Genomic DNA, 12,998 nt, shown 5'->3' with positions numbered 1-12,998 from the left:
ATATATTGTTTTTGGAGATAGATAATGATACTGAAATTGTAGGGAAAGTAGTGCTGTGAGTATATATGGAGGCATTAAAAAGTATAGTCTCTGAAAGCTGTTGTAAGTTGAGAAATTCCCAATGTTTAGGGCTCTTTTCTGGTAAGTCACACTATGTTATATGTGGCAATGATATGAATAGGTCAAAAGATATCTTTGGGTACACATCCTCTATCCCATCTTAGTCTCTCTCGTGCATCAGATGTGATCCTTGCTGATTTTGGTCTGTTCTCTTGAAATTTGGAACTGGTTGTTTCAAAAAGCAATTGTTCAGGAAACTGAGAACTGCCTCTTCCTATGCCATTCTTTATTTAACTTTTTTCTGCAGTCTGTTTTGTTTCTAGGACAGTCCTATGATCTAAATCCTGCCCTTTCTGAAGTCATTTCTGGAGTATCTTTTGCTGTTAATAGAAAGGCATCTTTGTAATGGCATTGTGTACAGAAATAGGAGTCTAGTGACCACCACAGCTCTTGGATCCTACCTAATCCTCCTCCCTATTTCTAGCTTGAAATAATTGCCCTAAATACTGTATTGGTTCTTGCTTCCTCCTGCGAGGCAGATCTGTCCCTTTCTCCCCTCCATACAGATTCTTCTCTCTTCCAGACATATCCTCGTTCTTCGTTCCCGTTCTGTTTATGTTGACTTCTTATGTATACAGTGAAACTCTGAGATTTCTCCCATGTAACAAGCCTTATCAGTGAAGTTGAAGACTTAGCAGAGAAAGCTGTGTTAATGGTCCTGGATGTTAAGTGTCTTCTAAATCTGAGAATCGATTTCACGCACCTTTCTACATCTGCAAGAGTATAATAAAGATCCCTTGACTTACCAATAAAGTACAGCTAGTTTGGCTTGAAAGTAGAAACGCTTCAGCAGCATGGAACGGTCTACAATGCAGTTAGATAGAAGAGTAGCCTACGCAGTTGCAGCTACTAAAGGAATCCGGATAAGTGGAAGGCAAAACCTGTATGATACAGTATGGCCAGGATGTTAGATAAAGCTTCAGAAAGATCCGCAGGATCTTTAATAGACTTGCTAAATCTAAATCCTTTTCTGTTTGCACCCAAGAGGTGACATTCCCTCAGTAGTATCCCTGGCACTGAAAATGTAATCATAAGAGAAATATCTGCTATTATACAAGGGACATTACTTTTTGTAGCCCATGGTTGCCCCTTGAAAGTTCCTCATACAATAGTTATTCCAATGCTGTTCTGCTTATCTTGCAAGAATTGATAAGATGATCACAGGGATGTAAATTTTAGCATAATTTTCATGCTGCTTAATTCTTTCAGTACAGGCTGCTGCATAATCAGAATAAGTACATACACTGTTTCAGGTTCTGACTTCCATTACAAGTTGCAAGCAATTTTTACGGGCCGTTTCCGTGGCATTACATTTGTGATTCTTTCTTGCTATTGTCATTTACATTTTCAGTAGTCCATATTTCATATGTGTGGTAGTTCAGCAGTCATTTTTCCAGAACTAACTTTGTTCTTTCTGGGGTAGGAGCTGCCTTCACATGCTTGGAGACTGCATTCCGCCTTGATGCTCTACACAGACAGATGAAGCTCCTTGGAGAAGACAATCCTGTCAGCAAGCTTCAGGTTAAACTGGAGCCAGGTATTGCTTTTGCTGGAGCTACTGTACACAGAATTGCTATATATAGATGCTGGAATATGGACCAAAAAAAGACTAATTTTTACATACCCTTTGTAAGAGAAAGAAAAAAGAAATTTTAGCTAGTAAAACAGTCTAAAAGTAAAGGGGGGAACTTGCCTTCAGTGAGCTGCATGTTCTGATTGTCAGTTTTTAAAATATGGAGGAAGTTTTCTTCAAACTTTGCTAACTCACCTATATGAATGTTCTGTTTAAAAATAGAATGTACAGACTCCTTGGGCAGAAACCAAGCGTGAAAAACTTCTGCCTTGTTTTGAGGCCGAGTAGTTTTGAGCCTCCAAATGTGTAAACTTAAGCAGTTTGTAATGAAAATATTTAAACATCAGATAATTTTGTTTTATTAAATGTTCTTCTTTTTTATGAGTTTGTGTAAGTAATAGCTACATATGTATACATAAACACAGAAACGTATGTACTTGCTTTCCTGTTGAGTCAGCCATGCAATATTAGAGGCTGTTTGGTTGTCTCCTGAGCCAAATACGCTCTTGCATTCCAGCGCCATGTGCCTCTTCGTTGATAGTTCTCTATTTTTATCATTATCTGTTTCATTGAAGGTGTACACGGAGCCCCACTCTGTGAAGCAGTCTTCACTCTAGATGCATAAAATAACCTAAAATGCACGTAGGGATATCACTGGGACTAAGTGGAATGAAAGAGCAAATTGTTAGTGTGTTGGAAGCCTCCAAAAAAACGAATAAGTAATGCTTATTCCTTATATTGAAATCTATGGTGATTCTCTGAGTTTTGTTTTCAAAAAGACTTTGTTTTCAAATTCTAGGTGTGCTTTCAGTATCTTCTCATTTGAAGTGACTCGTTTCATAGGGAATTAATATTTAGCCTACAGTCATTGATTTTTCAGCTGTATGCTTGGACTGCTTCTCAGATGACACTGAGCAGTAAGTTAAATGTACTGATAACAGGTTTGTTTTGTTTTTAAGTCACTGCACCTCAACTATGAGATCTCTAGGGGGTCTGCAGGTTTAGAAGGGTTGGAAACTAGAGTTCTCATTAAACAGTGTCTTGTAACCTTATTGTTTTCTCCTTTCAGGTGTAAATCCTAGCAATTTAATGAACCTCTTCACCTATGAGAAAGGCTACTGCTTTGTTTACTACCTGTCCCAGCTCTGTGGAGACCCAAGACACTTTGACTCCTTCCTAAGAGTTAGTGTGAATAAGTACCTACAACGCCTAAAACATGTGCTTCTCAGGAGGTTTAGAATTGCTTTGGTTTCAGGTTTTGTCACTGTGACTAATTGTCATGGTGATTAAGGGTAAAGTAGAACACAAGGATGTCTGAGGTGGAAGAACAGTGTGGCTCCTTCTGCCATCCTAGGATGTTTCTCTCAGTGCATGACAGTTTTTTTTGTGAGTTTTCTCTTAAGTGCATGCGCCCATACTCTTTTTCCATCTCAAATTCTGAGCTTATGAGGTTGCCAAATACAGAGGAATAGTGTGTGTGTGTATATATATATATATATTTATTTACCTCTTGTTCTGTGCTCCAAATAATTAAAAAGCTGTCCCAACATGGATTAGTTATGACTAGAATGATGCGACTTTAGTTATGACTAGAATGATGCGACTTTAGTTATGACTAGAATGATGCGACTTTATTCAATACTAAAAATTCTCAGCGTTTGCTTTTTAAGCTAGAACGACTGGAAAACCAACTCCCTGCAAAAGGCATAGTTTCCTATATTTGGGGGCAGATTTGGTATTTTGGAGCACGTTTGCAAGAATCTTTAGAAAATTAGGTCAGCTATTGACTTCTTTTTGAAAAATAACACAAATCATTGCTTTTTCTTTTTGCTGCATGCATTTTATTTCTTCTCTTCCCATCCATTGCCCATTCCATCTCTCTCTCCTGCATAGTTATAACAGTATGGCTTTAGTCCATAGTCTATCAGTGAATAATACAGTAGCCAGCTGTGCTCCTGACTTTCACAAGTGTGAAGTATGAGGAAACCTTCCTGCCCTTGGTATGTTGGTGTGTCAGTGATCTGGATGAGAAGAAAACTGTACTCAGCTGTCAGTATTTTTGCAGCTACCCTTTCTTTTTTGGTTATGGTGCTTTCCTCATCTTCTGGTGGGAGGGAGCATTTTCTTCATCTAAACCCTCACCCACCTTCCAAATACCTGTTCTCACCCTTGTATCCATTTTTTATTGGATGCAGTGGTTCTCCCTCGATTGAAAGTTGTCTGTCTTCTAACCATAATTTACCCTTTACACTATTACAGGCCTACATTGAGAAGTACAAATTTACCAGTGTTGTGGCTCAAGATCTTCTGGATTCCTTCCTGAATTTTTTTCCAGAGCTGAAAGAGCAATGTGTTGAGAGCAAAGCAGGTAGGGCGAACTGCAGAAACTATAGAAACTCTGGATGATAAATGTTGTGCTTGGGTTAGAGAATGCATGAGCAAATGCTAAGGCTGAGGCAAACAAAGCCCTTTGACAGCAGCCAGATGTTCATGTTAAAATTGGTTGTGATGATTCAATGTGTTGGGGAATGAGAATATCTTAAGTTGATACACAGTTTCACCCTTAATCAACTGAGTGCCTCTTGGTTAACATTCTGATTAATTCATCTTTCACTCTGCAGGCAGTGATCAGTTTATATCTACACATGTTCAAATGGAAATCATCATGATTACAGAGAGAGGATGATGGGAACTTACACTGAAATTCCATATATTTTAATTAAGGAAGCATACCTTGAAAACTGTAATGTTCCCAAGATCCTTTATGCCTATAAACTCTCTTCCATAATGTTTCATCCTCTCCTTATATCCTCTCCTTGCTCATGGATTTGCAAAGATCTGTAGTCTACTAGATGTTTATTAGCCTGTTTTCTTAAAGAAATGAGACGTGTCCTTCCTTGCAAATAATCATCGAAACCATTTGGTCAGTTTAAACCAAATTGGCAGTGGAATACAGCTCTATTAGGTTTCTACAAGCTTTGTGGAAGCTGCCTGCAGAGACTTGTAGATTAGTGCTCCTACTGTGGGAAGCGCTGCAGCATGAGCTCAGCAGTTCTGTGTTTTGTTTGGCTCACTAGTTGGCTAGTGAGGGAACCGCAGTCTGTGCTAACTTTGCTTAGCTAGTATTCAGGGGATGCAGGAGAGAGGAGTTTTAGGGGAGATGGTGTGGAACTGGAAGTGTGGCCAAGGATAGGGAAGTGCTGTGGTGGAAGAGGGTCAAGGGGGGGCAGCTGGCAGCTCTGTTGGAAACCAGGCTGTTGGTTCTGCCGCTTGTGGAGAAACTTTTTTGGTTTGACTTATATATGGTATAAATGAATCTAAAATTGCTTACGTTTTTGCTGGTGGGATAGAAGGGGTTTAGTCAGCCCTCTCACCTCCTTTTCTTATGAAGCAGATTTCCCCCCCCCCTTATTTTTTTTGAATCATAGACATTTGTCTGCCTGTCATGTGTTTCTCAAGAGCTTATCGTTGCAGTGAGTAAGTACTAGATAACGTCACTGTTAAAATTGGCAGAGATTTTGCTGGCACTCTCCCAGGTGTAGCGTAGGCTACCCTGCTGAATCTGCCAAGACTGACTGGGGCTCTCTCAGGATCTTGCTTCTGACATGTCACTATAACTATAGGTTGGTCTGATTTGCTATTGTTAGAACCTCTCTAAAGTGTGCCAGAAGCAGTTGTGAACGTTGAGACAGCCAAGCCACCTATAGAGGCTCCGCTTGACACGTTTTGGTGCTCCTTATTCCAGGACTGGAGTTTGAACGTTGGCTCAATGCTACAGGACCTCCATTAGCTGAGCCAGATTTATCTCAGGGATCCAGTCTGACCAGACCAGTGGAGACTCTCTTCAAACTCTGGACCACCGAACCTCTGGATTCTGTTGCTGCTGCCAGCAGTGTTGACCTCACTAAATGGCGAACGTTTCAAACCGTGCTTTTCTTGGACAGATTGCTGGATGGGTCACCACTGCCACATGGTGGGTACTCTGTCAGGATGGTAGAAAAGTATTTCTGGAATGAAGACTTGAATTCTTTAGTTTATTTTGTTCAACTATCACCAAAAAAAAAAAAAAAGAACCCCCCCCCCCCATTTGAGTTTATCATTCATTATTCACTAGTGACCCTCAAACGTGACAAAATACGTCATAGTAATATGTTCTTTCTCTATGTATCTCCTCTCTTTAGTGGTGATAAAAAAGCTTTCGGAGTGTTACTCCTCTCAGCTGGACTCCATGAATGCAGAGATCCGTATCCGCTGGTTGCAGATTGTAGTCCGAAATGACTATTATCCAGACCTTTACAAAGTCCGTCGCTTCTTGGAAAACCAGGTACTAACTGCTGGATTAAAATCACTGCACCTCTCAGTGCATGAGACATGTGCATGAGACATGCGACGTGAAAGACCTTGGAACTTCTGCTTCCTGGCCAAGTGTAGACCAGGTGTGTTGCGAAGGGGCCGAGCGTGGCTCACCTGCTAGCGGGTGGGGAGGAACGGGCAGATGTAATTTGAATTGCCTATCAATAACCTCTGCTTTTCTAGCTTAACTCAATACCCTCGTCCCAGCTCTGCCCAATGTGGTTTTTGTGTTGCTTTGTAGCAGCCCTGGCTTTTCTAGAGCAGAATTTTTCACAATACTAAATCATACGATTTTTTTTTTTTTTTGTGGTGAATATTTACACTTCAGGCAAGACTAGGGCTCATCAAATTCTTTTCAGTAGTTGTTTTATTGTGCAGTAGCAAAAAGTTAATGCAGGTATTTGCTGGGGCTGTTCTCCTTGGCTTGTTAGGTAATTCTGTTATTTGTGGATATAGCTCAGTCTGAGAGAACAAGTGGTTTCTTTTTGAATAGCATTTGTAAAACCTTTGTATTAAATTTATTTAGAATAGGCTTGGCTATTGGAAGAAATGTGGTATTTGTCTCCAATCTGAAGTCATTTAGGGCTGTCTGAGTGTAGTTGTATACTGGCTAAACCTCTTGCCTTTCCCTGAAGTGGTATTATCCAGTTTTCCTTTTTTGCAGATGTCTCGGATGTACACAATTCCACTTTATGAGGACCTTTGCACTGGCACGCTGAAGTCTTTTGCCTTAGAAATTTTTTACCAGACCCAAAACCAGCTGCACCCCAATTTGCGGAAAACCATCCAGCAGATCTTATCACAGGGCTTGAATCCACTTCCTGCCATAGACACTACAGCAGTCGCTACAGACACACCAGCAATGGTGCTTGAGGACAAAGTCTCAGAGGCCACTAACGGCGCCATTTCACTCAGGGATGTTAATGTGTCTGCTTAGATCACCAGCTCATGCCAGCCATGGAGCTTGAAAATGGGGACAGGAACAGAGGAAAGATACAAAGTGTCACCTCCTTTCCCTCAGCCCTGCAGCTGCAGTGTATTGTAACTGGATTTCTTTTCCCAAAACACAAAGCAAATGTGCCTTCAAGTACCCAGCGTATGACACTGCCAGGCTTCAGAGATCTCCTTCAGCTGTGGGATGGGTATTTTGATTCAGTTTATACAGGGCAGGGTCTCCTGGGCAGTTGCTTCTCCAGGGAAAGTGGATAGCTCTCTTTCCTGAGGCTCTTCTGGATGGTTTCTCTGAGGCTCTTCTGGATGGTTTCTCTGAGGCTCTTCTGGATGGTTTCTCTGAGGCCTCTTTTGTTTGAGGCCATTGAAGCTCATCCTACTTGCTGTGTGTATGTTGCTGGAGAGTGTATATGTATCCAGCTGCCATTACCCTGATATTTGGGCCAGAGTTCTGCAAAGGAGAGGCTCAGGAGTTTTAAGTGGTAGGAAGATATGTTTTCATGTGACAGAAGTGTTGTGATTTGGGAGGTAGGGGACTAATGCTTAAATAATTGAGAAACTAATTTTACATAGTGCCTGGGTTTTTTCCCCAGTTGGATAAATAATAATGCTTTATATATTTATACACACACACAGTCACACACACACACACACACACACACACACACACACACACGTGAATGTATAGATGTATGTGTGTGTGTGTATATACACACACACACACATCTATATGTATATAAAAAGAGCAGGGAAATTTTGTGATGGATTTGAAATCCTTCCGTAGTTAACCCTACCCTCAGTTTTTCCTTTGCACTCATTGGGACAAGCAATAATGAAACATTTAGCTCGAATTTTCAGAAAAAGTTAAATTAGGTGCCCAAATACCATCAATTCTGGTAGTGGTTGGATGCCTAAATCTTTTAAACTGTTTTGACAAGTCTAGCTGCAACCGTTGTTAGTGTCTAAGGATGTGCTTTCTTCAGATGCAGTGTGGGTTTTCCATTCTGTCCTTCTGAAGGAATTAACAGGACCTTTTATTGAATTTTTTAAAAAATCCTTAGCGTGTGTTGGGCCTGTAAGTCAACCGTGGAGATTTCCATGCTAAAATTTTATTGCCTTGAATAACAATTGCCTAAATGACAGTTACTCAGTCATATGATAGTCTGAGGAAAGCACCCTCTTTCTTGATGTGAAACTTTTAAGCCCTGCTTTACCTGAGTCTGTTCTCTGACTCGTGGAGGTGGGAAGATGCCAATTCATTTACACAGCATGCTATTTCTCTTGATCACTAGCCAGGCACACAGGATGGAGAGATCCTCTCTTCTATGCCATCTGGTTTCAGAAGTGCTGAGGGCAAAGCATTGTTGGGGTTCCTGGTGCACCCCAGGGAATTACACAGTACAGGTGATGGTTCTTAGATTCTGTGCCACATTCTTTAAAGCGTGGGTCATTTGTGTGCCTCTCCGTGAGCTCCCAGTAATCATCTCTGAGCTGATGTGTGACCATGATAATTTGAATAAAAAGTGAAACCTTTGGAAGAGGCTCAGCTGAAGGAGATGTGAGAGAGAATCTGTTGTATCCTTTTGGGCAAATTTTGGTGCTGCTATGAGGATCTACATAGCACAGGAAGAAGGGACACTCGGGAGATTTTTTCACCAAAAGAATCTGTTTACACCCATGTGTGGATGGGGACTTAGGTGCTGTTACTGGATATGTGTTTTCTGGCTTTAAATTAATTTGGACTTCACTGTAGCCTTAGCCTGGGCTGAACTGGGATATAGCAATAATAAACTCAGGCCTCCTTAGTGCTTCGTTAGTTTTCAAAACGGGCCATCTGCATTGTTGGGCTTGATAACTTCAAGCTCTGCTCTTTTTGAATGGGTTATCTTTTTTTGTTCTGTTTTGTTCTCCCAGAGGGGATGGAGAATGATGTTTTCTGTACAAATCTCTTTCCTTTTTATTTGTTGCTCTGTTGAAAGAGATTTGTGCAAACTGACTTTCCACTTCCTGAGTTGCCACTGTTGGTGCTGTGTCTCCTGGACCCCACTGCCAGCAGTGGCAGCCTGGCCAAGACCAGTAACCACTAGCATCGTTTGGAATCGTAGGCCTCCGTTTTAACATGTTTTATTTTGTGGGAGAATGTATGTGACCCTGGTGGGAATTTTTAATTTACGTGGATGCCTTATGATGATTGTCAAATTAAACTAAGCTTTGTGACAAGTTTAGCCTTTTGGGCTGTTTTTCAGTGTCCCTGCTATAGACATATGGAAGAGCTAACTTGGTACGTTGTCTTTGTTTTGTTCTTTTCTGGAGTACAGCACATGAGGAGTTTGAAAGCCACTTAAAAGCTGCACAGCCAAAAGTTGGAGAGGAGGCAAAAGAAAAATAATCAAAAGTAAATATTATTTGTTGTTATTACAACTGTCTGAAATGCATCAGGTCAGCTGTGTGTTTGCGTATGCATGCATCAGAACAGGGAAATGCTGGCTGAACCTAACAGACTTTCCTGATTAAAGGATGCAAGATTTAAGTTAGCGTTTCTTTTCTCATCTCTGTGAGATCCCATCAGATGGCTATTTTCATAAGACTTGTTCTTCTAAAACACAGAAGCAGTGTAAGATTTGTTGAAAATATTCCCTGCTTCTTTCATCAGGTACTGTGGCTCCTCCCGTGAACAAGGAGTGCATTTTTATTTTGAAGAGATTAAAAAGTTGGAAGCGTGTTTGTGGAGATAAGCCTTCCTTTTGTTGATACAAAATAAATTAATGCTTCAGGCAACTTTCTAGCATGATCTATCATAGACTTTATGTTGACCGGAAAATTCGACTGAGATTAAATAGAAACTGTTTATGGGCCCTATCTTTGCTAGGTTCATTTTTGGTAGGTTAAGGTAAAATTAATACAGCAAATCAGTTTTATTTAAGCGGATACCAAGAGATATGGTTATCTTCCTTTTTCTGAAAATCAAAGTTATTATTTACCTTCTTTATTTCATTGTGGCCTTGAGCAGGGTGATATGGGATCTAGAAATATCACTTGTGGAAAAGCTCTGATGAGCCAAATGCTTTAATAAAATGGAATACTACTAACTTCATCTTTTTAGCATTTCATAGTCATGTTGGATAATACATTAAGTATAATTCCTGTTAGCTGCACGTATTATTCTGTCAAGCTTGTATCAGTAATTATGCTGCCATGGTTATATTACAAAATCCTAACTGTGCACACTCTCTTAACCAAGAGCAATTCTAGCAAGCATCTCAAACATTCTGGTTTAACCTAAGTTTTGTCATGTTCTCACACAACAGTGACCTTGGTTATTGTCTTTTTCGGATAACAGGCGGCTTCTGTACTTCTATGCTAAGCACACTTACTGCACAATTCACTTAGGTCAAGCACACTTCCCCACTCTCTTTTCTCTGCTTGTATTTGTCCACAGTTAAAACACTTCAATACAAGCAACACTTACAAATCACATGACCTTGCTTTCACACTTTTTGTCATAGATTAAAGTCTTCATGAGATTTATGAAACCGCTAATGTCTAAGATGCAGTATCTATTTTTTCTGTTGGGAAGAACAAATTTAAATGACATTGAATTTGCTGAAGCCCTGGGTAAATTGTTCTAGTTGTTAATTATATGCCCTCTTAAAAAAGTCTACCTAATTTCTAGTTTGGATTTTTCTAGTTTCAGCTTCCAGGTCTTGAAGCTCCTGCTTTGTTTGACAAACATAGGAACTATTTACTGATAGTAACCTCTTTCCCTTGTAAGTACCTCTTAATTCTCAGAGAGGACAAATTGAGTTGTTTAGTCTCTTGCTGCAAGGTATATTTTCCACATTTCGTGTATTGCTTTAGTTCTCATATGGAGCACAGTGTTTCAGCATCCTTTTAAAGTGGAATTGCCAGAACTGCACACTGTTTCTCAGAAATTACCTTGAATGCTGCTGTCTGTATGTTCTGCATCAACTTAAAAAGAGATTTTTATTGATGTTGTTGGACGTATCCTGTTCTTTCAGTAATCGTGACAGTAACTTGGGGCATCAGTTAGAACATGTCATATATTGACACAGCAACCTTTTCCCTTATTCCTGAAGGGCATAGAGAGAAGCTGTTCCATGCTCTGGAGGTGACTTTTCTTTTCATTGTCAGAGGAAGACTAGTTAATTGAATTAAATTATTGTCCCTATGACTACTGTCCCCCCACTCCTTCACCATGTGCGTGCACCTTCTGCACTTGAAAACTCATGCCTTACACCTCTGATCTCTTGTTAAGAGAGCTAGGATTGTGATGAACATGGCATACTCTGTGCCCCACAAAGACAATGTTTTACTATAGTCAAGAGAAGTCTCTCTTTAAAGTTTAAGAAATGGCATTAATAGGTTTTGCAGGGTATTTGACCCCTTTCCAAAAGCATACTTGCTGAGATGCTGGGCCTTAAGGAAGAATGGGAGGTGATATGTAAGGATGGGAGACTGAGGTGTTCTTTGTGCCTCTGTGATTTGGTGGAAAGTGGCACAGGGATTAATGAGCCCGTGTCATAAATGGTTGACATTCTGCATATGACTTATGGAAGCATCAGCTTCTTGCATTGTTTTAATTTTGCTGTCTTGCACCAAGTTGTTCTTGTGTGCTATTGTCGCCAGCATGGAAGCCTGGAGCTGTGTTCTGCCTCATGGCGTATCTGAGATAATGGTGGGAGTCTTTGGCAGTGGGAGTCTTCCTCAGGCTGAGCCGCCCCTGTCTTTCTGGAAGAAGAGTGACTCTTCCCACTAGCTGAAGAGAGTACTGTATTACTAAGCTGCTTCAGGCTGTCTGAAAACCATCAGAGACTTCTTCCATGCTCTCCTGAGAGCAAAACTCAAACCTCCTCTCTAAAATATCCCTTAAGCAGCAGAGTGAGATTCTGCACTGTCCCTCTGACCCAGCACTGACCACTGTCAGCCCAAGGGTATTGCAGGGACTAATAAAGCTCCAAGCACTTTGTGCCTTCCTGATCTTGGTGTCATGATCTAAAGGATTGGAAGAGTTCCCCCATGTAATTTAATCCCATGTGTCAGAGTTTGCCAGAGGGGTGGGGAGGGAGTCTTAGGAAGCGGCCTCATCCATGGGCCAAGAGAATCTTCCTTTTTAGAAGGCAGAGGTGAGAATGTGTGTAACCAGCATTGCTCAGATCACTTTTTACCTGTTTCCCTGTCCTGGAACCATCTGTAGTTGGAGATGAATGACCAATGTGAACACAAAGCTGATGAAACCCAAAGACTATGGAAAAGGATCATGAAAATATCATCAAATACATATCTAACAAAGGATGGTCTTCACATTGAAATTAGCCTGCTGCTTAACCACATGCAAATTCCTTTTAAGTGTTTCAATTTCCATAGCAACTGGACTCCGCCTCTTGATGTCTGTTCTCTTCTCTTTCACAAGGAAATATGAAGCACTTATGTGAAGTGCATTGAGACACTGACATAAAGGCAAGTGTCATTTTGTCTTAAAATATTCCCTTCAGGACTTGCGGTCTAAACAGAATGGGCGAATGCAGTAGGATTGCCAGCAGAGGAAGTTCTCTGCTGCCTTTGGTTCTGAAGAGCTTCGGGGTTAGTAGAAATAAAACATTGCCTGCTGCATAATGGATGAATTTCACTGCCCACTGCCAGCTTTGCAGTCAGGGTAAGCAAAGTATGTCACATATCTTAGAGACCAAGAAACTTCCATCTCTTTCCTCCTTCTAACAGAATCATAGATAAATACAGGTAGATGGTTAACTAGTTCACTGTTCCAGGCAGGGTCCTACTATATTTACAATGTTAGAGCTCAACATTCATGCTGCTTCCTATAATCTGCCATTTAGTGGAATTTTTAAACTTGTGGTCTGTGATTGTTGTTTCCAAAAGAAAGCAGCGAGGGTGAAATCACACAGATGACAGCCTCACTGTTTCTGAGACAGAGCTCTTTTTTTTTTTTTTTTTTTCCTTTCCCTTCCCTCCCCCAGAAGAG

General features: G+C 40.7%; 1 protein-coding gene across 1 annotated transcript in view; it reads left to right on the top strand.

The window, feature by feature from the left end:
* The window catches only part of ABCC5 (ATP binding cassette subfamily C member 5), a 78,578-nt gene extending 67,590 nt beyond the window's left edge, over positions 1-10,988 (top strand). The window contains exons 35-40 of the mRNA XM_068954091.1: positions 1,544-1,657; positions 2,763-2,875; positions 3,953-4,061; positions 5,439-5,666; positions 5,875-6,017; positions 6,711-10,988. Of these exons, the coding sequence (XP_068810192.1) occupies positions 1,544-1,657; positions 2,763-2,875; positions 3,953-4,061; positions 5,439-5,666; positions 5,875-6,017; positions 6,711-6,983 (980 nt within the window). The 3' untranslated portion in view covers positions 6,984-10,988. The remainder of the gene's footprint in view (positions 1-1,543; positions 1,658-2,762; positions 2,876-3,952; positions 4,062-5,438; positions 5,667-5,874; positions 6,018-6,710) is intronic.
* The last annotated feature ends 2,010 nt before the right edge of the window (positions 10,989-12,998 follow it).

The sequence above is a fragment of the Struthio camelus genome, chromosome 9 (genome assembly GCF_040807025.1).
Source record: "Struthio camelus isolate bStrCam1 chromosome 9, bStrCam1.hap1, whole genome shotgun sequence".
In the NCBI taxonomy this organism is placed as follows: domain Eukaryota; kingdom Metazoa; phylum Chordata; class Aves; order Struthioniformes; family Struthionidae; genus Struthio; species Struthio camelus.
The sequence above is the reverse complement of the archived record's forward strand: the minus strand, read 5'-3'. Positions and strand labels throughout refer to the sequence as shown.